Below are 24,863 nucleotides of genomic sequence, written 5' to 3'. Positions count from 1 at the left end.
ATATAAGTAGTTGAGTGAATTATCCTAGTATGGATAATTCGGTTAACCGATACCCAGGTAGCAAATTTACGTCAGAAAACATGGTTCAAGCTACATGCCAAGGGCAGAAATCACGTGCATTCGTGTGGAAATTTGTGTGTTTTTTTACTATAAATAAATGAAAGAATAGAGTTGAACGACGATTTAACAAAATTCCTTTATTCTCAACATATGTTTCGAAGACTGCATATTCTTAATTCCGAAGGAATAAAGGGTGTATTATGCTGCCTTCTCATCAGGAAAGACAAGGAACTTATGTCAGCATCATGACGAACAAAAACTTTTTTAGGCGGCGTAATACACCCTTTATTCCTTCGGAATTAAGAATATGCAGTCTTCGAAACATACGTCGAGAATAAAGGAATTTTGTTAAATCGTCGTTCAACTCCATTCTTTCATTTGTATATATATATATATATATATATATATATATATAGCTTTTCTCAATGGTAACCTTTCATTTGTAGTTTGTTGAGGGAATCAATAGCATTGTTACATTGACCACAATCATTATTGGTTTCATCTTCAACGTCATCATTGGCATCTGTATTATTGGAGTAGTTTTGGTGAACCATTGTGTGGTATAACTTTAAAGAGATTTGTTGTGTATTGTATTTCATTTCTGTATTATTGTTTAGCCCCTGATCAACCCTTATTGAGCTGTCTTATGACCAAAAGTCTTCTAGCTGTAACCATTCAATCTATTTTCAGACATAATCCAATGCATTCCTCCTTTTTAAGAAGATGAGATTTGAAAGAGATTTTGTGCTATTTCTAGCATTTCTAGAAACTGCATAGAAGTTACCTCATTTAATTATAACACCTCTATTTCCTTGTTACATTTTGCAGTTGAACAATCTGATAGTCTGCCTGTTTAATGATAAAAAAGTCAACATCATCAATTCTGAATTGTGCTTTGAACAACAATTTTTAAGTCTTGTTGACTTTGTGTAAAATAGGTGTAAAGAAAAAAGTAAAGACTTCTGACACAATGACTTAAAGTTAGGCATTACAGAGAAGATACCGTGGCGGCGAGCTGGCAGAAACGTTAGCACGCGAAATGCTTAGCGGTATTTCGTCTGCCGCTACGTTCTGAGTTCAAATTCCGCCGAGGTTGACTTTGCCTTTCATCCTTTCGGGGTCGATGAATTAAGTACCAGTTACGCACTGGGGTCGATATAATCGACTTAATCCATTTTTCTGTCCTTGTTGGTCCTCTCTGTGTTAGCCCCTTGTGGGTAGTAAAGAAATAGATACCGTGGTAGTGGTAGTTGGGGGGTAGAAACTTGTGCTTTGAGCATGAATATTAAGTTCTCCTTATCAATCTTTCTCTTCTAGTCCAGTATAGTCTATTGTTTCTTCTATACGCTACAACTGACAGTTTTCACTTGTGAACACTGCCACCCCTTTACACCTTAACCCATAGCTTCACAAAGTGGGCGGTATTGCCCACCAGTGGGCGATTTCAACTTACAGGTGGGTGATGGGGGAATTTCTAGAAAATGGTGGGCGATTTGAGATTTTGGTGGGTGATGGGGAACCTTTTATGGGTGACAAAGAATTTTTAGAAATTCATTCTGCATTTACTTATATCTTGGCATGCCTAGAATAAGGATGCACTTTTATTGATTTGACTACTCGCATGAGATGTCCCTTTGTATTAAAAAAGTGGACTTGGTTATCGACTGAATATTTTTGTTGCAGTCATTGAGATGGTTGTCACATGTGCTAAAAATAGCAGCCAAATAGGCCTAGGCTTTAAATCACGCTTCACCACAATTTTTTTTTTACATAATCGTATGAAGTCCTGTGTGTAGAATACAAATATACAAACATTTTCTGAAAACTCCAAACAATTAAAAAAGTTATGAGAAGGAAAAAGTTTCATATCAAAACACAAGTGCTATTTTCAGGATGCTGACACAATGTGCAGTCATGCACGAAATAACAGCTTTGATATCGTGTTTCTTGACTGGGTGAAAATGATCAGATTTTAAACCTCTACAACTTTTTTAAAACATTTTTCTGGAAAAAGTTGAATAAACTCTAATTTTTGAAATGCTGGTGGCCAAATGAACTAGATCTGTATTTGCTCCAGTAAAGATGTCAGCTTGAGAATACCATACTGCTTTTCTGATGCCGTTCATAGAAATTTATTTTCACATTTTCACTTTACTCATGCCTCCAGTCAAGGAAATTTATCGACAGTACAGTAGTGATTATTTATCATTTGGATTTATTCCCTCTCCTCAGAACTGTCAGTTACCAATGTGTCTTCTTTGCCATCAAACACTGACCTACAAAGCAATGAAACCTTCACACTTGAAGTATCACTTTGATGCAAGGCATTCTGAGAAGGACAAGCCATTATCATACTTTTTGCAACTGAGCTCCTCTTTCAAAAAGCAAATACAAACATTCAACGTGCTACCCCAAGAAACTGGTAAGCATGAGAATAATGGATTGATTGCATCGTACAACATTCCATTGCTTGTTGCTAAGTCTGGGAAGTTTCACACAATTGGAGAAACATTACTTTGCCCAGTTATCAAAGAGGTTTTGTCAACCATTAAGCACGAAAATCCCGCTAACATCACGAAGATCCATTTCTTGAAGCATCGATAAAATGGCCAATGATGTCAAACATCAGCTCATTAATATTCTCCAGCATTCTGAATTTTCTTATACAAGTGGATGAATCAACTGTTGTGGACAATCAATGTTTGATGATGGTATATATTCAGTGTTTCAGCAAAGACCTTCAACCTTGTGAGGAAATGCTGTTCACAGAGAAATTTCTGCTTGATTCAAAAGGTGCAACTATTTTTCACACTCTCAAGTCTTTCCTTTTTTGAACATGATATCCCCCTCAGTAATATTCTTGCCTGCACATCTGATGGAGCCCCTTCGATGATAGGAAGATACGGAGGTTTTTCATCTCTCCCAAAGCCTGAAATTTCCCACCAGATATTAACTGTTCATTGCTTGGCATACCAGCAGCATTTAGTGGCAAAAAATATGAATGGTAGATTGAATGATGTGCTATGATTAATTATCAAGACTGTGAACAAATTGAAGTCCAATCCCTTGTCTGATCGAATTTTCCGTCAACTCTGTCTGAGAAATGCTGAGGACTATACTAAACTCTTACACCCTACCAAAGTGCAGTGGCTGTGAAAAGGAAACTGTGTTTTATGCTTTGTTGAACTGTTTCATATAATCATACTTTTCTTTGAAGATATTTCACTATCTGCTTCATTGATGGCTGCAAGGTGTGATATCTCTTTTCTTTGTGATATATTCACAAAATTAAATGATTTGAATAAGCTATTGCAAGGAAACAGAAAAACTCTCTTTGACTGTAAATCATTTATCACTACCTTCATTTTGAAATTGTTGCTGTATAAAAGTAACATTTCAAAAATGTCAATTCCATCAATTTCCACACCTTGATTCTTTGAAAGATGAATTGGTTGGTGAGGATTTAACTACGTATCGCAGCTATTTACAATTATTGCATGGTGACATGGTGGAGTGATTTCAAGATGTTATATTGCACTGAATATTCCAAACTGGTATAGTAATCCATTTGAGGTCAATGCAGTCAATTGCATCAGGTTGTTTTTACACAGGTGGGTGATGGAGCATTTTTTGGCTGATAGGTGGGTGACATTCCAATTTGGCATGAAAAGTTTAGGAAATACTGCCTTAAACTATTCAACATTAAACTAACTTTTAAAAAAATGTCGCAAAATTATTTGAAGAAAATAGAAGATAAGAATAAAATAGATTCCCCACATGACACACATAGATTTTTCTTTCTTTAGTGATAGAAAAACTACTGAAATAGTCTGTCTGTGGAGATATTTAAAAAGAAAATTGGGAAAAATATTTTAGCTGGACAATCTTGAAATATTTAAAGAACATTTTAGAACAAAACTGCATATTCTAAAATTGAGACTATTTTATTCTTGTCAGTTAATAATACCATATGTTTTCCAGAATACAGCCTGTTTTTCATTTTTTTAAAACTTGTTATTGAGGAATACTTTCTGAAATTGTTCTTTCCTAATCTAATTGAAAATCAATAAAAACAAAACTTGTTTACTGAATTTATCTCTGAAAACTGTAAAAGTATCAGTTTTGTTTGATCAGCAAAGTTTTATTTTATTTTCAACTTTAGTTATTACTTTACAACATTGCTGTTTTACATGACACTTCTGGTTTTCCAATATGATTTACGTAAATCTTTGTTCTGTATTGATTCTGCAGTGTAAGAACAGTCAGTATATTGTGCGTGTGTATACATAGCTAGTGTTACACATTAGTGGATGGATGGAAGCACTCCGTCGGTTACGACGACGAGGGTTCTGGTTGATCCGAATCAACGGAACAGCCTGCTCGTGAAATTAACGTGTAAGTGGCTGAGCACTCCACAGGCACGTGCACCCTTAACGTAGTTCTCGGGGATATTCAGCATGACACAGAGAGTGACAAGGTCGGCCCTTTGAAATACAGGTACAACAGAAACAGGAAGTAAGAGTGAGAGAAAGTTGTGGTGAAAGAGTACAGCAGGGATCACCACCATCCCTGCCGGAGCCTTGTGGAGCTTTAGGTGTTTTCGCTCAATAAACACTCACAACGCCCGGTCTGGGAATCGAAACCGCGATCCTACGACCGTGAGTCTGCTGCCCTAACCACTGGGCCATTGTGCCTCCACTGAGTATGTGTATACATAGCTAGTGTTACACATTAGTATATTGGCAGACAATAAATAAGATACCCAGTTTCTAGCAGCAATATTTAAACATTTCTCACAGCTATGTAAATTAAGGTTAATTATGAGAATAATAATTATTTGATGTAATGAAATATTTTTTCTTGTTTTTATTTTTTTATATGCTTGCTTATAAGATAAATTTATGCTTGTCTTACATGCAAACTAATACACTATGTGAAGTAAAGTACATAATATACCATATAGAAAATTATTTATCTAGTTCTGTATAAGAATGCTTAAGTAGTCTTGCTGTGAAATTATTAAGGAGTAAAAGCCATACAATAGAAAGAGTGTACTGTTCTGACAATGGCAGTATCTCAATTTCTTAGTTGTTTGAGTTCGTTAGGCATTATTCTCACTGTTCAAGCTTTCTCTCTCTCTCTCTCTCTCTCTCTCTCTCTCTCTCTCTCTCTCTCTCTCTCTCTCTCTCTCTCTCTCCCTCTCCCACACACACATGCATCAATTTGAGGCAGGTGGTTTCATCAGACATGTTAGGTAGCACTCCATTGGATTTCATGGTATACACAGAGCTTACAGATTTGATTCTAGAAATGAGGAGAGAACAAGGTTGCTGGAGTTCTGTGATGTGACTGACTGGTTGGTTGATATGCAGCACTAACTCAGAAAGCCTACCAGCCACTTAATCAACTATCAATCTGGTGGGCACATAAACCAGATTGACTACATTCTCACCAAAAAACAGGTAAAGGAGACTCTTGTGAATGCAGTCTTTTTTTGTGAAGAATGTACTATACAATATAGGTTAGTAGTTAGTAACAAAAACTAAGAGCTACTTGGACTCAGAGACAAACTTATCTGGAAAAGGAGTATATGGACGCTTAAGGATCCTTTTAACAGTTAGAGATTTAGATAAGTTTTAATGGAAGCATTTGATGAGAAGGAAGAGACAGAAATATATAACATACAAGACAAATGGAAGTCCTTATAGAACAACTTGCTGGTGTAAAGTCCCACCTGATTAAGGTTGACATGGTGTTGGAACAGTGAGGGATATAGTGCCATAAAAATGAAGAGGCAGGACTGGAAGAATGGGAGCAGCAGAAAAGTATAGCAAGTAGCTTGAAGAGAAGCTAGAAGACAGCAAGGGAAGAAACTGAAAGAAAGAGGTTTATCAATGTTCTATGGCATGAGGAGAAGATGCAGTGATTCAGAGGAAATCAAGAAGTGGTGGAGATGTGTGTACAGAAGGGTAATCGTGCACTTCTACACAGTGATTCTGAAAGCAAAGAAGCATGGAGGTGCTATAATAGAGAATGAATGGAATAAAGAGCAGGTTCTGCTATTCATGTTGACAGCAGTATGATAGATGAAGCGGTATTGCCCACCAGTGGGCGATTTCAACTTACAGGTGGGTGATGGGGGAATTTCTAGAAAATGGTGGGCGATTTGAGATTTTGGTGGGTGATGGGGAACCTTTTATGGGTGACAAAGAATTTTTAGAAATTCATTCTGCATTTACTTATATCTTGGCATGCCTAGAATAAGGATGCACTTTTATTGATTTGACTACTCGCATGAGATGTCCCTTTGTATTAAAAAAGTGGACTTGGTTATCGACTGAATATTTTTGTTGCAGTCATTGAGATGGTTGTCACATGTGCTAAAAATAGCAGCCAAATAGGCCTAGGCTTTAAATCACGCTTCACCATATGAAGACAGGGAAAGATGCTGACCCACCACTAATTATTACTGAGATGCTTCAAATATCTGATGGAGTGGGATACAGCCTAGTCACCTGTATAGTAAATCAAGTTGTACAGGAAGGTATCATACCCAACAGCTGGTGTAACAGCATTATTGTCAACTGTTATAAGGATAAAGGAGATGCCTTAGAAGTAATTACAGAGGGATAAAATTGTTGGGCTTGAGCATGAAAGTATAGAAAGAGTTACAAGTTAACTAATTAGGAAGAGAGTTAAATTAAATACAGTTTGGTTTTGTACTTGGGAGAACACTACTGATGCTCTCTTTCTCATAAGGTAACTTCAGGAGAAATATTTATGCAAAAGTAAATCACTGTACTGGAGAAAGCTTTGACAGGTTGCTTGCTGCTTCATCTTGTGGTCACTGCATGGCTGGTGAGAATTGTTCTAGCCATGTAAGGTGAGAGTTGGGCATGAGTACAGCAATGAATTTAGTGTGCAAGTAGGAGTTCACTAGGGTTCAGTTGTCATTCCTTTCCTATTTATTGTAGTCTTCCTATCTACAACTGAGGAATTTAAGACTGGTTGCCTATGGAAACTCCTCTGTGCCAATGACCTTGTTCTTATAGCTGAAACTGTAGTAGAATTAGAAATGAAATTCCAGATGTGGAAGCAAATCCTATAATCAAAGGACCTTAAGTTTAACTTAACACAGACCAAAGTTCTTAGTAGGAAAAACAGATAGGATGTTAATCCCTTCAGGTAACTGGCCCTATTCACTATTTAGAAAAGATGTAGGTAGAAATTCTACATGGTGTACTCAATGCAAACTATGGATACATAAAATGTGCAGCGGAATCAAAGGAAGGTTAGCAGAGAAAGTAAACTTCCTTTGTGGCATATATACTGCTGCAATAAACACTAATAACACACGTGAAATAGATTTTTCTGGAATGCCCTGTAGGATCCTTAGATGTAATAGATAATTTCTGTTACCTACATGACCTAATTAGCAGTGGAAGGATATGCTCTGAATGTATAGCTACTAGAGTACATTGCATTGATGGTAACAAAAGGACTCTCTTAGAGTAAAAAGCAGATTGTATGATGCTTGTTTACAAACATCAATACTGCATGGTGGTGAAACTTAGGCTATGAATACAGAGGACATGTGAGGACTAGAAAAAAATGAAGCTAACATGCTCCACTGAATGTACATGTACTGCAAAGTACAACTGTGTTGAAAGAAAAATTGAGTATAAAAGGCATCAGATGTAATGTGCAAGAGAGAAGACTGCACTGATATAGTGATGCATGTGATGCATATAGATGAGGACAGTTGTGTAAAGAAGTGCTGATTGCTAAATGTGGGAAGAACCTGTGGAGGAGGGAATCTTAGGAAGATGTGAGATGAAACAGTGAAGACCAGCCTCAAGATGTTGAACCTTAGGGATGAGATGCCAAAAGACTGAAATCAGTGGCACTATGGATGGGGATGGAAGCACTCCGTCGGTTACGACGACGAGGGTTCTGGTTGATCCGATCAACGGAACAGCCTGCTCGTGAAATTAATGTGTAAGTGGCTGAGCACTCCACAGACACGTGTACCCTTAACGCAGTGACACATATTCAGCGTGAAACAGAGAGTGACAAGACCGGCCCTTTGAAATACAGGTACAACAGAAACAGGAAGTAAGAGTGAGAGAAAGTTGTGGTGAAAGAGTACAGCAGGGATCACCACCATCCCCTGCCGGAGCCTTGTGGAGCTTTTAGGTGTTTTTGCTCAATAAACACTCACAACGCCCGGTCTGGGAATCGAAACCGCGATCCTACGACCGCGAGTCCGCTGCCCTAACCACTGGGCCATTACACCTCCACCGTTGGCAATACACCATGCTTGAAAAGACTTGTCACGCCAAGTGTGGTCGTAGTCATGCCCGATGCCAATGCTGTATAACTGGCAACCATGCTGGTGGTATGTAAAAAGTAACCACTACACTTTTTGGAGTGGTTGGCATTAGGAAGGGCATCCAACCATAAAAACCATATCAAATCAGATTGGAACCTGGTGTAGCTCTCCAGCTTGCCAGTTTTCAGTCGAACCATCCAACCCATACAAGCATAGAAAACGGACATTAAGTAAAGATGATGATAATGATGTTCTGTGAGAATTTTCTATCCTGCTGTAATTTCCATATTATTTAATAGGAACATTGTAAAGGTCAGTTTCAGTTACATATGAAATATGAGAATCATAATAAATCAAGCCTTAAAAGCACTCATTATCTCAGAATTTAAACATAATTGAGTGGTAGAGGTTTAAGAAAATATATAGTTTATTTTGCTATGGTGACAGCCAACAATAGAAAAGAAAAAATTACATAGGATTTTCAAAATTAAATAAATAAATAAATAGAAACCATTATTTACAACATTCCAATCCTTTCTGAAACATGTAATAAGAAATATACCAGTTTTGTTATTTATAAGAAAAGTGAGAAATAATACTTGAAATAAATAGTCAATAATTAAACCTGTGAAGGATGAAATTTTGCATAAAAATGCCAAAGAAAAGTGCAAGTGAGATGGTAAAGCGGATCATCGTTGTTTAGAGACAACTACTCTCTTTTACTCTTTACTCTTTTACTCTTTTACTTGTTTCAGTCATTTGACTGTAGCCATGCTGGGGCACCGCCTTTAGTCAAGCAAATCGACCCCAGGATTTATTCTTTGTAAGCCCAGTACTTATTCTATCGGTCTCTTTTTGCCGAACCGCTAAGTGACGGGGATATAATCACACCAGCATCGGTTGACAAGCAATGCTAGTGGGACAAACACAGACACACAAACATGCACATACATATATATATACATATATACGACAGGCTTCTTTCAGTTTCCGTCTACCAAATCCACTCACAAGGCATTGGTCGGCTCGGGGCTATAGCAGAAGACACTTGCCCAAGATGCCACGTAGTGGGACTGAACCCGGAACCATGTGGTTGGTTAGCAAGCTACTTACCACACAGCCACTCCTGCACCTATGGTGTTGTTGTGTACATTGGTGTTGTTATGTAATTTAACAGGAATGATACAGATGAAATCATTTGGTAGTGGAAGATATTCTTGATAAAGGATGACATGCGATCATGTACCTTGGTCAGAGCTGAGAACATTGAACTTTGCAGATAAGTTAACATGATGCAAATCCATCCGACTCACATCAGTGTTGGAAAATGAGCATCAAAATGACATTGATGATGATGATGATGATGATGATGATGATGATGATGATGATGATGATGATGATGATGATGATGATGATGATGATGATGATGATGATGATGATGATGATGATGATGATGATGATGATGATGATGATGATGATGATGATGATGATGATGATGATGATGATGATGATGATGATGATGATGATGATGATATGATGATGATGATGATGATGATGATGATGATGATGGTGGTGGTGATGGTGGTGGTGGTGGGTGGTGGTGGTGGTGGTGATGGTGGTGGTGGTGTGGTGGTGGTGGTGGTGGTGGTGGTGGTGGTGGTGGTTGCTGCTGCTGCTGCCGCCGCCGCCGCCGCCGCCGCCGTAGCTGAGGAGAATGACCCAACAATGATGTAGACAGGTCTTCCAACAGATCACTTAGTTTAGTGACAATATGGTTCTAAATGTCTCAACAAGTGGTACAGCATCCCTTAGTGTTGTTGTTGTTTTTGGCACCAAATAGGTTGTAGTTAATGTTTTGTACTGCATAATTAGAGATTGTTTCTTTTCTTTTCTATTTACAGCCTACCAAGCATCAAAGCAAAGAACTGCTATTTTCACGCATGGCTGAAAAATATGTTGCAATGCTAATGTCCATCCCAACTGGTTATAGTGATGTCATTCTTGATGTAAGTTGTTGTTGTTACTACTACTACTACTACTACTACTACTACTACTACTATACTACTACTACTACTACCCTTATACATTTGTTTCCACATGACAACATAAAAGAGGATTATCATTATTAACAGTACTGCATGCCATAGCAATTTCCTTTAGAATTTACAAACATTTCCACAATATTTCTTGCAATAATTTACATTTTTTGAGGGCATCCAAATTATTTGTAATTTTTGGTAGCCTCTGATAGCAGTGAGGTCATTTTATAGAGTCACTTAGAGACAAACAGGTATTTATTTGACAATGAGATTTTTAAACTTGCTTCTTCAAAATATTCAGCTATACAGCCGATTGACATGATGTATCCTAAGAAATGCCAGTTTACTAGTCATAAAGTCAAAGCTCAGGTGGCAGCTGCCTCTCTTTTCATAAAGCTATGTGTTGCTGATGTTGTTAGATTATTGGTTACTGTGTAAAATACTTTATTCTTAACTGAAAAGAATCTAGCTTTCTCCTCTGATTCTTCATATTTCTCACAAACTGACATTTCATAACATCATAAATATTTTTGTTTGGTTTCTTCTTTGAAGTTTATATTCTGTTATGTGTAGCTGCTGTGACACAACTGTTTTGAAGAAGACATTACAATATGAAATGACTTCTCTACTTATTGTGTCGTATATTTGATGTGACTTCTCTGATGTTCTCTCTCAAATGATCCATGTACTGAGCAGCACTTAGCATGCTTTGGGGATAAATCACATCAGTCATTAGCTTAGAATTGTTGTTCTCTCTTGGTGATATTTATTGCTATGGAGGTGCAATGGCCCAGTGGTTAGGGCAGCGGACTCGCGGTCGTAGGATCGCTGTTTCAATTCCCAGACCGGGCGTTGTGAGTGTTTATTGAGCGAAAGCACCTAAAGCTCCACGAGGCTCTGGCAGGGGTTCTTTCTCTCACTCTTACTTCCTGTTTCTGTTGTACCTGTATTTCAGAGGGCCGGCCTTGTCACTCTCTGTGTCACGCTGAATATCCCTGAGAACTACGTTAAGGGTACACGTGTCTGTGGAGTGCTCAGCCACTTACACGTTAATTTCACGAGCAGGTTGTTCTGTTGATCGGATCAACCGGAACCCTCGTCGTCGTAACCGACGGAGTGCTTCCATCCATTTATTGCTGTCTGATCTGGCATGGAAAGTATTCTGATAATAATAAATACTTGCTGCATTTTAAAGACATTCATTAATTCGTTTTACATTACCATAAGAAGCTTCATCAATGATCAGAGAGAGAAAATAAAAATTTAAAAAATGCTTTCATTATTACCCAAAAATGTATAAAATCTTTTTGACTTTATTTTCACTATCATCACAGGAATGTGATTTACTTCTCTAAGTAAATTTTTGCTCTTCAATAAAATGTTTTATAATGCTTAGAAATTACTCTTTACTCTTTTACTTGTTTCAGTCATTTGACTGCGGCCATGCTGGAGCACTGCCTTTAGTCGAGCAACTCGACCCCGGGACTTATTCTTTTTGTAAGCCCAGTACTTATTCTATCTGTCTCTTTTTGCCGAACTGCTAAGTGATGGGGATGTAAACACAACAGCATCGGTTGTCAAGCAATACTAGGGGAACAAACACAGACACACAAACACACACACATACATATGTATATATATACATATATACGACAAGCTTCTTTCAGTTTCCGTCTACCAAATCCACTCACAAGGCATTGGTCGGCCCGGGGCTATAGCAGAAGACACTTGCCCAAGATGCCACGCAGTGGGACTGAACCCAGAACCATGTGGTTGGTTAGCAAGCTACTTACCACACAGCCACTCCGTGGATAATAATTGTCAAACTGGAATCAGTTTCTTCTTGTATTTAATATTGTTTTTTCATAATAATAAAAGTAATGATTCTTCCTTCATTATTGCCACCAAAGCCATTTTATATAAACAATATAATGATGATGATGGTGATGATGTGACAGTATTATTTTTTTTTATCAATCACAGGGATCAGGTGGACAAGTTATACAAAGATGAGGGGACGGGTGAAGGATATTATACCATATACAATCTGATAAATCATAAATCTATAAAACTCAAATATTTATATAGAATAATTAAAAAAAAAAAAATTCTAAAACCTACTAATTAATACAAGTTATCTTTAGAAAAATTAAAATGTTCATTTGCATTGATCAGAGTAGTTTCTTAACATTTGTTATCTTGCTTCTAATTTATTTATTTCTTACATTGTTCATCGCTGGAGATTTCAAAATCTTCCTTGAGTGCAAGTAAGGGCACTGGATTGTTAAAATATGATCCCATGTCTTTCTTGATTTGTACTTTACTTGGAAATTGTGTATGTTGCTCAAGTGCCTTATTAGAGCTTTGTTGTTCTTGTGATTTGGTTGTAGATTTCATTCAGGGCAGAGGATCATAGTGTCAGCTGCTAAGGGACATGCTCAAGGGGTTACAGTCAGGCAACTGACAAGCAAATCTGTGGAACTGAGCAGAATATTTGCTTGGAAAATAGGTCAGTCACAAAACATTGATGTCCAGGTCACAAAAGCAATGTTTGAAGGGAATAGTAGTCATTTCTTTTGATTTTTAGATAGAAGCAAATTGGAAATAACACTTAATGACCAAAGATAAGAAAAAAAAAATTGTTACACAGTGTTATAGATAAAACCATGATGTTCCAATCTACATATAATTTTACATATTGAAATTAATAATACTATATGATGAATGTTATGAAAGAGTTGTTATTTGAACTCAGAATGTAAGATGAATGAAATGTTGCTAAGCATTTTGCCCAGTGTGTTAATGATTCTTCCAACTCAATACTTTAAGATATATATGAATATTAGGTACAGGCATAGCTGTTTCCACTGTGCAGCATCTTGGGCAGTTTTCTTCAGTAATAACCCCAGACCAACCAATGCTTTGTGAGTGAATTTTGTTGATGGAAACTGTGTGGAAGCCTATCTTATATAGAATGAATTTTGTTGATGGAAACTGTGTGGAAGTCTATCTTATATATGTATGTATGTGTGTGAGGGTGTGTTTGTGTTTGTCCCTTGCACCATGTGACAACCAATATCAGTTTATTTCCATCCCTGTAATTTAACAGTTCAGTAAAAGAGACTGGTAGAATAAGTCATAAAAAATAAATAGATGTTTAATTTGTTTGACTAAACCCTTCAATGCTGAAAGATGTAAAGCACAAAAGATTAATGATAAAAAAAAATATCACTGTATTAAATGGAACCAGTAAATAGTTATACAGCAAAATGAAAAATTACAGTGGGAAGTGATAAGATAATTGGGAGCGAGAAAATAAATGTAAAATTAAAGTTCTAGAGAGTTACAAAGGATAAAATTGTTGTAGAACAATAAGTATAGAAAAAAAATCAAAGAAGGATGATAACAACAAAGTGAAATGAAGTGTAATCAACAGAAATTTATATGAAGTTTTATAATATAATACAATACATAGGTTAGTTAAATGGAATCCTCAAAAAGGTTTTATTAATCTGGTGTGGCCAATGGATTAACAACGCATTACGTTTGTTAATTAGTTCAGATTTACATCTTAGAATTTCAAGTACCACATGCAATGTAATTTACAACTGCTCACCTCACTTTATATGGAAGTCCAGTCTACAAAATAGAGTAATGAATATTTGTATTCTTCAAATCCCAAATGAACTTTGCTAATGAAATATATGATCTGTGCCTGTTCTTCAAGGAATGTAAGTGGCTACCCTATCTTAACTTGAATTTTGATGCTGTGGTTCCAATATAATGGTGAATCTTATGGAATGTATGGACTGAACATTTATGTACTATATTCATCTGGAAACCATTGTTACTCAAAAGGCAACCCCGCCTCCCTCTGAAGCTACACATGTCAGGTTTACTAAATTGTGAAGAATTATTGGTTGAACTATTATAAAAGTTATTATTGGGAAGAGATACAAAATCAGTGATATAATTCATGTTAGACTGAAATGTGTTTTTAACAGACAAAATTACTAGTAAAATTACTAGTTTAATTTCCTTTTATTAATAGCAGGTACACTACTTTTATATGTGTGTGTATGTGTGTGAGTCATCTAACAGATCATAAGTCAAGGAAATGATGCACTCATACATCTGTCAATAGAATGGGTATATTATCCAAAATATATAGTATTATATAGCTATCATGGCTGATCTTACTAATTGATTTTTCGCAACGAAACCAATGGAGCATTAGGTAACAAACCTTATGCTCTGATGAGCATAAGGTTATATAATCGGATTGTCACCTAACACTCCATTGAGTGTTTCTTGCATGAAACTGATTGGTAAGGTCAGCCATGATGGATATATAATACTACATATATATATACATATATACACACACTCATACATGTGTATGTGTCTGCATGTGTCTCTTTCTATATTTTAACATTATTTTTTTTTATAGATTAATATTAAGTGCTGGTACTGGTGCCACATAAAAAGCACCCAGTACACTCTGTAAAGTTGTTGGTGCTTGGAAGGGCATCCAGCCATAGAAACCATGCCAAAGCAGATAATGGAGCCTGGTGCAGCTCTTCAGCTTGACAGCTCCCGTCAAAACCATCCAACCCATGCCAGCATGGAAAACAGATATTAAATGATGATGATGATGAATGTTAAGTTACCACTTGACTTTAATTCTTTAATATACATTGCAGAAAATTCCCAAAGCTCTCTCTCAAGCCACTTATGTGGCCTTTTTTGATGGCTTACGGACACACCACAAGTATTTCGATGACAACTTTAAACAGTATATATTTTCTTATATTACTAAATGGACCACTGGTAAGTAATCATTTGTAACTACTTTTATTGTCATCTTTTTTCGTTGCTGAATAACATCTCTGGTTAGACTTTTTTTAACAAACTCATGGCAAAGAATGTAGAAAGGCAAGGAGGTATTCCAGAAACATTCTTATGGGGATTTCCCTACTGGTAGGGGACTGAGGAGTGTAAAATTACGGCAGAAACGTTAGCACACCGGGCGAAATGCTTAGCGGTATTTCGTTATGTTCTGAGTTCAAATTCCGCCGAAGTCGACTTTGCCTTTCATCCTTTCGGGGTCGCTAAATAAAGTACCAGTTTCGCACTGAGGTTGATGTAATCGACTTAATCCCTTTGTCTATCCTTGTTTGTCCCCTCTATGTTTAGCCCCTTGTGGGCAATAACGAAATATAAAAAAAAATAAAGAAATATACATTTACTATCCAAACATGTTTACTATCATTGCACTTGAATTCTAAAGCTGTAAATTCCAATGCTTTACCTAAAATGTTATTTTGCTTCTAAAAGTGATACATATCTGAGTTTTTTTGCACATTTCATGAGATTATTGATCTACATGTGGAAAGCTCCTCTCTAAGATGTATGCTTGGGCAATGTGTTTTATGGAAGACTAACAATTACCCCATGCATGAAATCCTCCCCTCTTCACACAACCAATTTTATCTTAGAGAAATGTAAGGCTGATATGGCTTGATACCAATGTTGTTGCCAGTTTCCCAGTCAAAGTATAAAAAGAGGGAATTGATACTGCAAAGCGTCTTGTCTGATATTCTAGTAATTTTACTGTGTTGTCACCTTGAATTGGTAATTTATTTGCTAATCTTGAAAAAATTAGAGGCAAAGTTGAACTTGGTAGGATTTGAACATAGTGTCAAGAAGTGGAACAAATACTGCAGAGCATTCTCTCCAGGGCCGTAAAGATTCTACCAATTCACTGGTTTGACCATAACAGAGAGGTCACTAGTCAAATACTTAGGAATAACATATTAATATTTACTCCCTTGGAAAGTGATAGAAGTCATTTCATTAAGATTTGCTTCAGTTCATTTGCAACTGTGTCTTCCTCCTTTGGTATCTAAACTAAAGATTTCATAAAACAAATTATTCTTGATAGTTACATCACCCAGGGACTTGCTTACTTAATAATTTTTTCTCCAGCCTTTACAAACTTTAAGATTTTAACAACATTAACTATACTAGCATCATCTTTAAGAAACCTTCATTTTTTTTAATATTAAAAAAAAAAAACCATTAAAAAGAAATTAAAGAAAATTTCTGTTTACAATTACTTCTTTTATTGTGGTTTGTGTGGACAGAAATCCATAGTTACAATTGATATGAATTTGTCTCACATATTCTGGATGTCTTTGCGAGGAATATGTTATTACAAGTTAGAAATTCTGTACCATATTTTGCAGGTGTTATTGATAGAAATACATAGTTAAAAATTGTACTAAATTTCTACTGTATTCTCTGGGGACATCCACTCCATGTTAGTAGCTTCTCTGGATAATATAACAATACATAATCATAGTTTATCTTGTAACAAGCCCCTTATATACTAGACTTCTGGGTATTTGGAAAGCTAAGCTTTATTGCTGTTCTATAGGGAAATGTTTCATACCATTTATCTATTTACTAAATAGTTGAGTACGAAATTTTCAGTTTCATTTTTACTTCATTATGCTTTTAAAATTTATTTTCATGTTTTGTATCTATACTTCTAGCCTTTCTACCTTAGGCAACCACCCTATTATTATGTAACAGGATCTAGATTCGGTATCATTGGAGGGGTGTCCGATCTGATCCCGTCACATTCAACTTTAGTTAAAATAACAGACAAGTCAGGCGATCTACGAACACAGCAAAATGGTTGTTTATTTCTCGTCGTAATGTACGTGTTCTCTGGAGGGAAACCAACAGCCAAATCTGTAGTACTGATTCTTGTTTGTTAGTCGAAATGATTCGTTGTGGTTTGCTGCTTGGTTGGTGTGAAGTCCTCAGAGACTGCCAGTACACGTCCGTTCTCGAGTGCTGCTTGGGCCAGAAAGAATGAATGAGCGAACCGCGTTTTAGGGGTCAGTTTCCTGCACATGCGCATGAGGAAGACTTCCGGTGGCCAACCGGAAATAATCCCATTCTGCGCATGTGCGCTGAACCTTACACAGCAGCATTACTACAATTATTTATTCATGCTATTGTCTACTCCTGTTGTTATCAGTCCCTGTTTATTATCTTCTTATTTCAGTGCCTCTAATCATGCTGAAATTAAGAATTATTTGCTAGTTTCTTTTGTATTGAGCTTTGTTTCTTTTTTAAATGTATTTTCAGGAGTCACACCCCAGCCAGGAGCTGCTAATAAAGAACGAGATAAGATGGCTGAGCTGACTGGAGAGAGAACTGAGACTATTGCTGAGATGCTGACTAACTCAATTTTGTCTAACAAACCTGGTAACTAAATGTATATTTTACATTACTCTGGTTATAGTAATTATCTATATTAGTTAAATAGCTATTACACAAGCCTCCTGCTTTTAAAAAATCTCTTTAAATTGGTAGCAGTTTCACAAAAGGTCTCAGAATATCCTGTCATTTATATATATATATATATATATTCAGAATGTTTGTATATTAGGTGCACTGGCCCAGATATTTTAATACAACTATAATACTGGTGGTTCTTTTGCTTTAGGTTATGCTCTTAGAAAGAAAAGTCAGTCTTTTGGTTGCAGTCTTAGCTAAATAATAGATACTCTTTACTCTTACTCTTTTACTTGTTTCAGTCATTTGACTGCAGCCATGCTGGAGCACCGCCTTTAATCGAGCAACTCGACCCCGGGACTTATTCTTTTGTAAGCCCAGTACTTATTCTATCGGTCTCTTTTGCCGAACCGCTAAGTTACGGGGACATAAACACACCAGCATCGGCTGTCAAGCAATGCTAGGGGGACAAACACAGACACACAAACATAGACACGCATACATATATACGACGGGCTTCTTTCAGTTTCCGTCTACCAAATCCACTCACAAGGCTTTGGTCGGCCCAAGGCTATAGTAGAAGACACTTGCCCAAGGTGCCACGCAGTGGGAGTGAACCCGGAACCATGTGGTTGGTAAGCAAGCTACTTACCACACAGCCACGCCTGCGCCTATGTGAAGTTGTCAAGAAAATCTTAAGAGAATGTAAAACCTGATGTTTGTGAAGAGTTTGAAGATTTTACTTATGTGTTGTTTAGGTAGAGAACGGACATAGTATTGGGTCATCCCATAAATAATATAGTTTTTTATACTTCTTTTATTTTTCAAAACTAAGATAAACAATATTTTTTTTTATTTAAAATATAATCTCATTCATTTTCTACAATGCTCTTCCATCTATCTGGTAGACTGGCAAGACCCCTCTTCCAAAATTCACTTGTCTGTGATGCAAAATACTCCTCCAGTACTGTTCTGGCCTCATCTACAGAATTCATATTTTTACTGTCCAAATGCTTTTGAAGAATGCAGAATAAATGATAATCAGATGGGGCAATGTCTGGCGAATATGGTGGGTGGGTCATCGCTTCCCATTCAAACTGCTCCAGCCTTTGGAATGTCATCCTCACAGTATGTAGCCAAGCATTATCCTGATGGAAGAACACCTTTCATTTTGAAACCAAAGATGGTCACTTTTCTTCTAGCACTCACTTAAGCCACTCAAGCTGTTCACAGTAAATCTCCTTTGTTATCGTTTGGTTTGGGTCTAAAAGTTCAAAGTGGACTAAACCTTTCATATCCCACCAAACAGATAATAACACCTTACATGGGTGAACACTTTCTTTAGCCAGGGGTGCCAGTGTTTCTCGTTTCCCTACCCATTGTCTTTGGTACTTGACATTTTTATAGGGAACCCATTTCCCATTACCAGTTACTATTTGGTCCAAAAAAAGGTTCATTTGTGAGCTGTGACAGCAAAGAAGAGCACACATTCACTCTCTGCATGCAATTAGACTCAGAAAGTTTGTGAGGAACCCATTGACCCAATTTGCTGACATTTCCGATGGTGTCAATGAATGGTTGAATGACCCACTCCAAGCTTCTCTGCTAGTTCCTCAACAGTTACGATGGGATTTTGTTCCACCAGGGTTTGCAGGACATCCTCATCAAGCTGTATAGATCTTCGAGGATGAGGCTCATCTTCTAGGCTGTAGTTTCTGGCTTGGAATTTCTGGAACCACCATTGACGTTGGTTTATGCTTATTGTCCAATCCCCATATACTGCATTACTATTCCTCACACTTTCCATTGCATTGTTACCTTTTTTGAACTCATAAAGCAAAATATGCCGAAGAAGTTCCTTTGTCACTTCCATTATAGCTTTGATAAAATAACTTAAAATTGAACTGCACTCTTCAAAACTTGCACTAAGAATAAGCCCAAGGTAAAATTACTACCTGCTTCTTATAACAAGTTGATGCAGGTAGTTTATCCTGTCCCCCTCCAACTTTTAGTTCATGCAATTGAAAAAAACCGCATTATTTAGGGGATGATTCAATATTATGAGTTTCCTCAGTATGTAAACATTGTGTCTCTGCTTTTGATGTTCCTATTGGGGAATCTTTACATACTTTCTGTTTTATATAATAGTACAGGTTTGACATAAAGTTATTAGGCATCATCTGGATATGCTTGTATATGAAATTTTATTGGAGAATGGATGTGATACCAACTGCACAAGAGTGTGTGTGATTCAAGTAATTGCTATCAAGTCATAAATGTGGTGTAGAAAAAATGTGGGAGACAAACTTTGAAGTGTGAAAATGTTGATGGAATGCAGGTTGGAAAGAGCCTTTATACTGCAATAAAGTGATCTTTCATGACATGTTGATGCTTTACAGACGACCACAATTCACTCTCTGTGAGTATTGCATATTGATTTTAAACAGTTGATTAAGATAGAAAAGAATAGACAATGAAGATAAACAGTATGCCCAGACTGCAACACTGTACCACATAAACTTAATTACTTCATGCTGGAGTTGTGTAGTTTGGTCCTTGACTCAGCAAATTATGACATATCCAGAATTGCAGATGTTTCTATGTTGAACATAGTCATTTGGCTAATTACCTATGTGTCATGGGTCTGCTTGATCAAGACTGACATCAGGTACACAATAAAAGTCATTCTATCCACAAGCCAACAAGAGAGCTTCTATGCAGTTACTCAACTTAATGAAATTCCAGTTTAACACCTCCACCTAATACTTGGGTGTCTTTAGTGGAGTTCACTCTTTTGTAAGCATTTAGATAAAATTATGATTCCCTCTCACCAACATTTTTCCTGTAGACATTGACATGCAGATGTTTAAGCTGAATATCAAGTTCCATCAACATTAAAACACATTCTACTCGTCTTTTTTAATCTCATAGCTATCACCTTAATTGTTCTTGAATTATTTGAAGCATGCTGTTTGCTGGATAGCTATTTTAAATAGCTATCCAACCACTAAGTTAAACATTGTATTAACCATATCTACTAGCTGAACTTCATAATAGTTTATTCCTTTTTTCTCTCTAATCACCCCCTCGGCCATTATCTTAATACTACAATGTAACCATGAATTCAGTCAGCATCCATAGAGCTAGTGTTACTCCTGTCTATTACATCTGATAAAAGTTAACACCTGTTTTATTTTATTAGTTAAGCTAGACATAACCATGCAAGATTTAGAGGATCAACAAAAATATCAGGAGAACAAAACTCTATTCAAGGTGTCTTCAGTGAAAGAGGGCCATAAAGCATCTGTGACAAAAGATACTCCAAAACAGAAGGAAACTCGTGAGGTAACACTAACATCTTTTATGTATCTGTCTTTGTTTCTCTATTATGTCTTAATTATGAAAGAAGTAATGTGTGATGTTAGAGCTGTAGATAGGTGGTGTTGTGATACTGGTTGTGATGTTAGTGTTGGGGCCATTGGTGATATTGAAGGTAGTAGTGCTAGTAATGGGGATATAAGTGTCTTTTATGGTGGCAATGGTGCTTGTGATGTTGGTGTTGGTAGATAGTTACAGTAATGGAAACTTCTTGGTTCAAAGATTTTTGTGAATAATCGTTTTTTTTTTTTTTTTTAGTGTGTGTGTTGGTGGTGTGTTTAATATAGAACTTTAGGCAATGTTTTTAGACTCCAAATTCAGGAATCAATAAATTACAAAATAGCAAGTTATTTATAAAAAATGAAATTATTTAGTAAATTGTTCAGCTTTAAAATGTGAATTTTAAGTGAAAGTTCTCAGTTAATAAGTGACAGTATGACCCTGAAGTGATAGTATGGCTTGTTTTATTTAGGCTGTAAGGTGACATGTATGGAGGCTCTTTTTATGATAAGCCACTTATAAATCATATGTGTAAATCTTAGTATTTTTAGTGAACCATTGATTGATATCACTGAACTATTGATTATCCTTATTAAACCTTTGATTAGTCTATTGGCCTTTCTCAGTTTAAATGTCTAGCGTGTATGCATATAATAGAGAAAAGGACGAACAGCTGTGTATATTATTCATGTTTATGTGTGTATGATTGTTGGTGGTATGTGTGTTTAAGACATAGATTTTTTCTTTTGTTCCTGTTGGAAAACACACAACTTGAATTTTTATTGCAGCTAACAATCACTTGACCAGAAATTCAATATTGGTAATAGTGACATTGTTAATTGGGAAATGTGTTCTTGTATGTTTTGTATGGCTGTGTGGTAAGTAGCTTGCTAACCAACCACATGGTTCCGGGTTCAGTCCCACTACGTGGCATCTTGGGCAAGTGTCTTCTGCTATAGCCCTGGGCTGACCAATGCCTTGTGAGTGGATTTGGTAGACGGAAACTGAAAGAAGCCTGTCGTATATATGTATATATATGTATGTGTGTGTATGTGTTTGTGTGTCTGTGTTTGTCCCCCCCACCGTCGCTTGACAACCGATGCTGGTGTGTTTACGTCCCCGTCACTTAGCGGTTCAGCAAAAGAGACCGATAGAATAAGTACTGGGCTTACAAAGAATAAGTCCCGGGGTCGATTTGCTCGACTAAAGGCAGTGCTCCAGCATGGCCGCAGTCAAATGACTGAAACAAGTAAAAGAGTAAAAAGTGTAGAGTAAATTCACAATTAATAAGACACAAACTCATCACTCTTTAGGCAAGAGACAAATATATTTTTTATGTCTCTTTGGGTGTTTGGTAAATTATATCCCTGTGGGACTAATTTTCCTTCTAAAAGTTGACATGTGAAAATCTGAAAAAAGCCTGGGGAAGAGACCATGAACAGTGACAAATGATCTCTGTTAAAGTAACTCAAATAATTGTGACGCCCAACAAATAACATTTATTGACTCCAAACGAATAAAGTAGTAAATGCTACAGCTGTTGTGTAGAGAAGAATGGTAAAGGAAATGGTAAGTTAAAGATGCTAAGAGGAAGAAATGACATACACAGACATAATGGAATAAAAGATAAAACTCGGTGAAAATGAAGCTGAATGTAACTGATTGTCAGGATGGTTAATGAAAGTGACAGCAGAAAGAAGCGAAAGAAAGCAAGCTGCAGAGAAATGATGATCTAGAAAAATCTAAGGACAGTCAACTAATGAGAATATTTTCTTGGTAAAGTTCAGGAAAAATGTATTTGAAAAAGAATATAGAACCAATAAATAAATATAAATAAAATAAAATAAGTAACAACATTAGATTCAGTAGCCTAGACACAAAAATATTAGTGCATGGAAATCCTCAAAACAAAAGAATACCAAAGCAATGGAGATAAACATTAACAATGATATTCTTTATCACCTTGACTCTCTCTCTCTCTTTAGTGATCACCAGCACAATTTCTACAGAGCCACATCCACTGGAGACCCACTCTCTTATATCACTCACCAATGGACTCTCACTTTAGAGATGTTTTGCAAAAGCAGTTGTTGCTCTCGACATGAGCAAACCCTTTTATTGTGCCTGACATGTAAATCACTCATTCAAACTTTATACCTTTGGACTCTACCTATCTCTCATCTTTTGTATTTGTAATTACCCATTTGATTATACCAATCACTCAGCGCCAGAACAATAAGCAGCACTGGTTGACCTTGAACTAAAAAAGTACAACATTGATATAGCCACACTCAGTAAAACTCATCTTGTAGGATCATCACAGTTAGAAGAAAGCCAAGGTGGGTATGCATTTTCCTGGTCTGGAAGAAATGAGGACGAGCCAAGCCATTCTGGTGTTTTGTTTCGCCATCAAGACAGAAATAGGCAGGGCCTTTCCTTCTCTAACCCAAAGATATTTCTGATTGCATCATGACACTAATGATGTTACTTGATTGTAACACTTATGCAATGCTTATCAGTTGCTATGCTCCAACCATGGCCAACTCTGAGCAGGAAAAGGATGATTTTTACAACCAACTCCATGATGTCATCTTCAGTTGTCAACATAGGAATTATACTTATTGTTATGGGCAATTTTAATGCTTGTCTTGGTTCTGGCTATCTGACATGGAAAGGTGTACTTGGTCATCATGGTGTAGGTCAAATGAACTCCAACAGTCTGTGTGTGTTCTCTGTCTGCAGGGAATTCAGTCTAGACATTATGATTACTTCTTTCAACAGTGAAATTGTTGCAAAACTACTTGGATACATCTTAGATCTAAAGATTGGCATCTCATAGATTATATTATCATTAAGAAGCAAGAGATAAAAGACTTTAACATTACATGTTCCTTTCATAACATCTGCTATCTCTCTGACCTTTCTCTTCTTTATAGTAAGTTTACACTGCATCTGAAACACACAAGACTACAAAAGTCATCAGTGCCTAAGCACATGAATGTTCTGCCTTTGAAAACCCCTGAAAAGCAGGCTGATTTCTCTAACAAGTTGGACACTGCATTCAACACCATTGATATCAGTGACGACATTGAATTTTCTTGGAAGGCTCCGCATGATGCAACACACTCTGCATCCTGAGAGGTTATTAGACTTTCTGTTCTTAAATATCAAGATTGGTTTAATTATAACAGCAAACATATCCAGCAGTTGATAGATAAAATGCGCAGCTCTCGTAAAACATGGATCAATGATAAAAGTTCATTCAGCAGAAAGAATGCTTATAAGAAATGCAAAGGCCAGGTCCAGTGTGCTCTTAGTCAGATGAAGGAGTTTTGGTAGTTATCCAAGGCTTCTGAACTCCAAGAGGCTGCAGACAGAAAGGATTCTTAAGCCTTCTATGATGGTCTCAAGAAAGTATATAGTCCTTAATAGCACAGTGTTACTCCTAACTGACAAATCTGACATCCTGAAACGATGGAAAGACCACTTCAAAGCTGTGTTGAACTCCACCTCAGTCACTAATGATGACATCATAATGTCTATTCCACAGCATGCTGAAATACAGACTTGTCTCTGGAGCCAACCTTCCAGTAATTGATAGACTGTTTAACTGATCACTTCTTTTCAAGCACCTGGCAGTGATGCTGTCCCACCTGAAATCTACTTGCATGGTGGACAGAAGCTTTTCAAGCAATTGCACAACCTCTTCATAAATATTTGGAGGGTAGGCATGTACCTCAGGA

The 24,863-nt window shown here is 36.7% G+C and overlaps 1 protein-coding gene across 1 annotated transcript in view; it reads left to right on the top strand.

The window, feature by feature from the left end:
- LOC118762651 (protein FAM227B-like) overlaps positions 1–24,863 on the top strand; it is a 110,287-nt gene that overhangs the window by 71,956 nt on the left and 13,468 nt on the right. Inside the window, exons 8-11 of the mRNA XM_036501572.1 lie at positions 10,294–10,398; positions 15,135–15,261; positions 17,593–17,712; positions 20,945–21,087. Of these exons, the coding sequence (XP_036357465.1) occupies positions 10,294–10,398; positions 15,135–15,261; positions 17,593–17,712; positions 20,945–21,087 (495 nt within the window). The remainder of the gene's footprint in view (positions 1–10,293; positions 10,399–15,134; positions 15,262–17,592; positions 17,713–20,944; positions 21,088–24,863) is intronic.

The sequence above is a fragment of the Octopus sinensis genome, linkage group LG3 (genome assembly GCF_006345805.1).
Source record: "Octopus sinensis linkage group LG3, ASM634580v1, whole genome shotgun sequence".
In the NCBI taxonomy this organism is placed as follows: Eukaryota; Metazoa; Mollusca; class Cephalopoda; order Octopoda; family Octopodidae; genus Octopus; species Octopus sinensis.
Note: the sequence above shows the minus strand (reverse complement) of the source record. Positions and strands in the feature narration are given on the sequence as shown.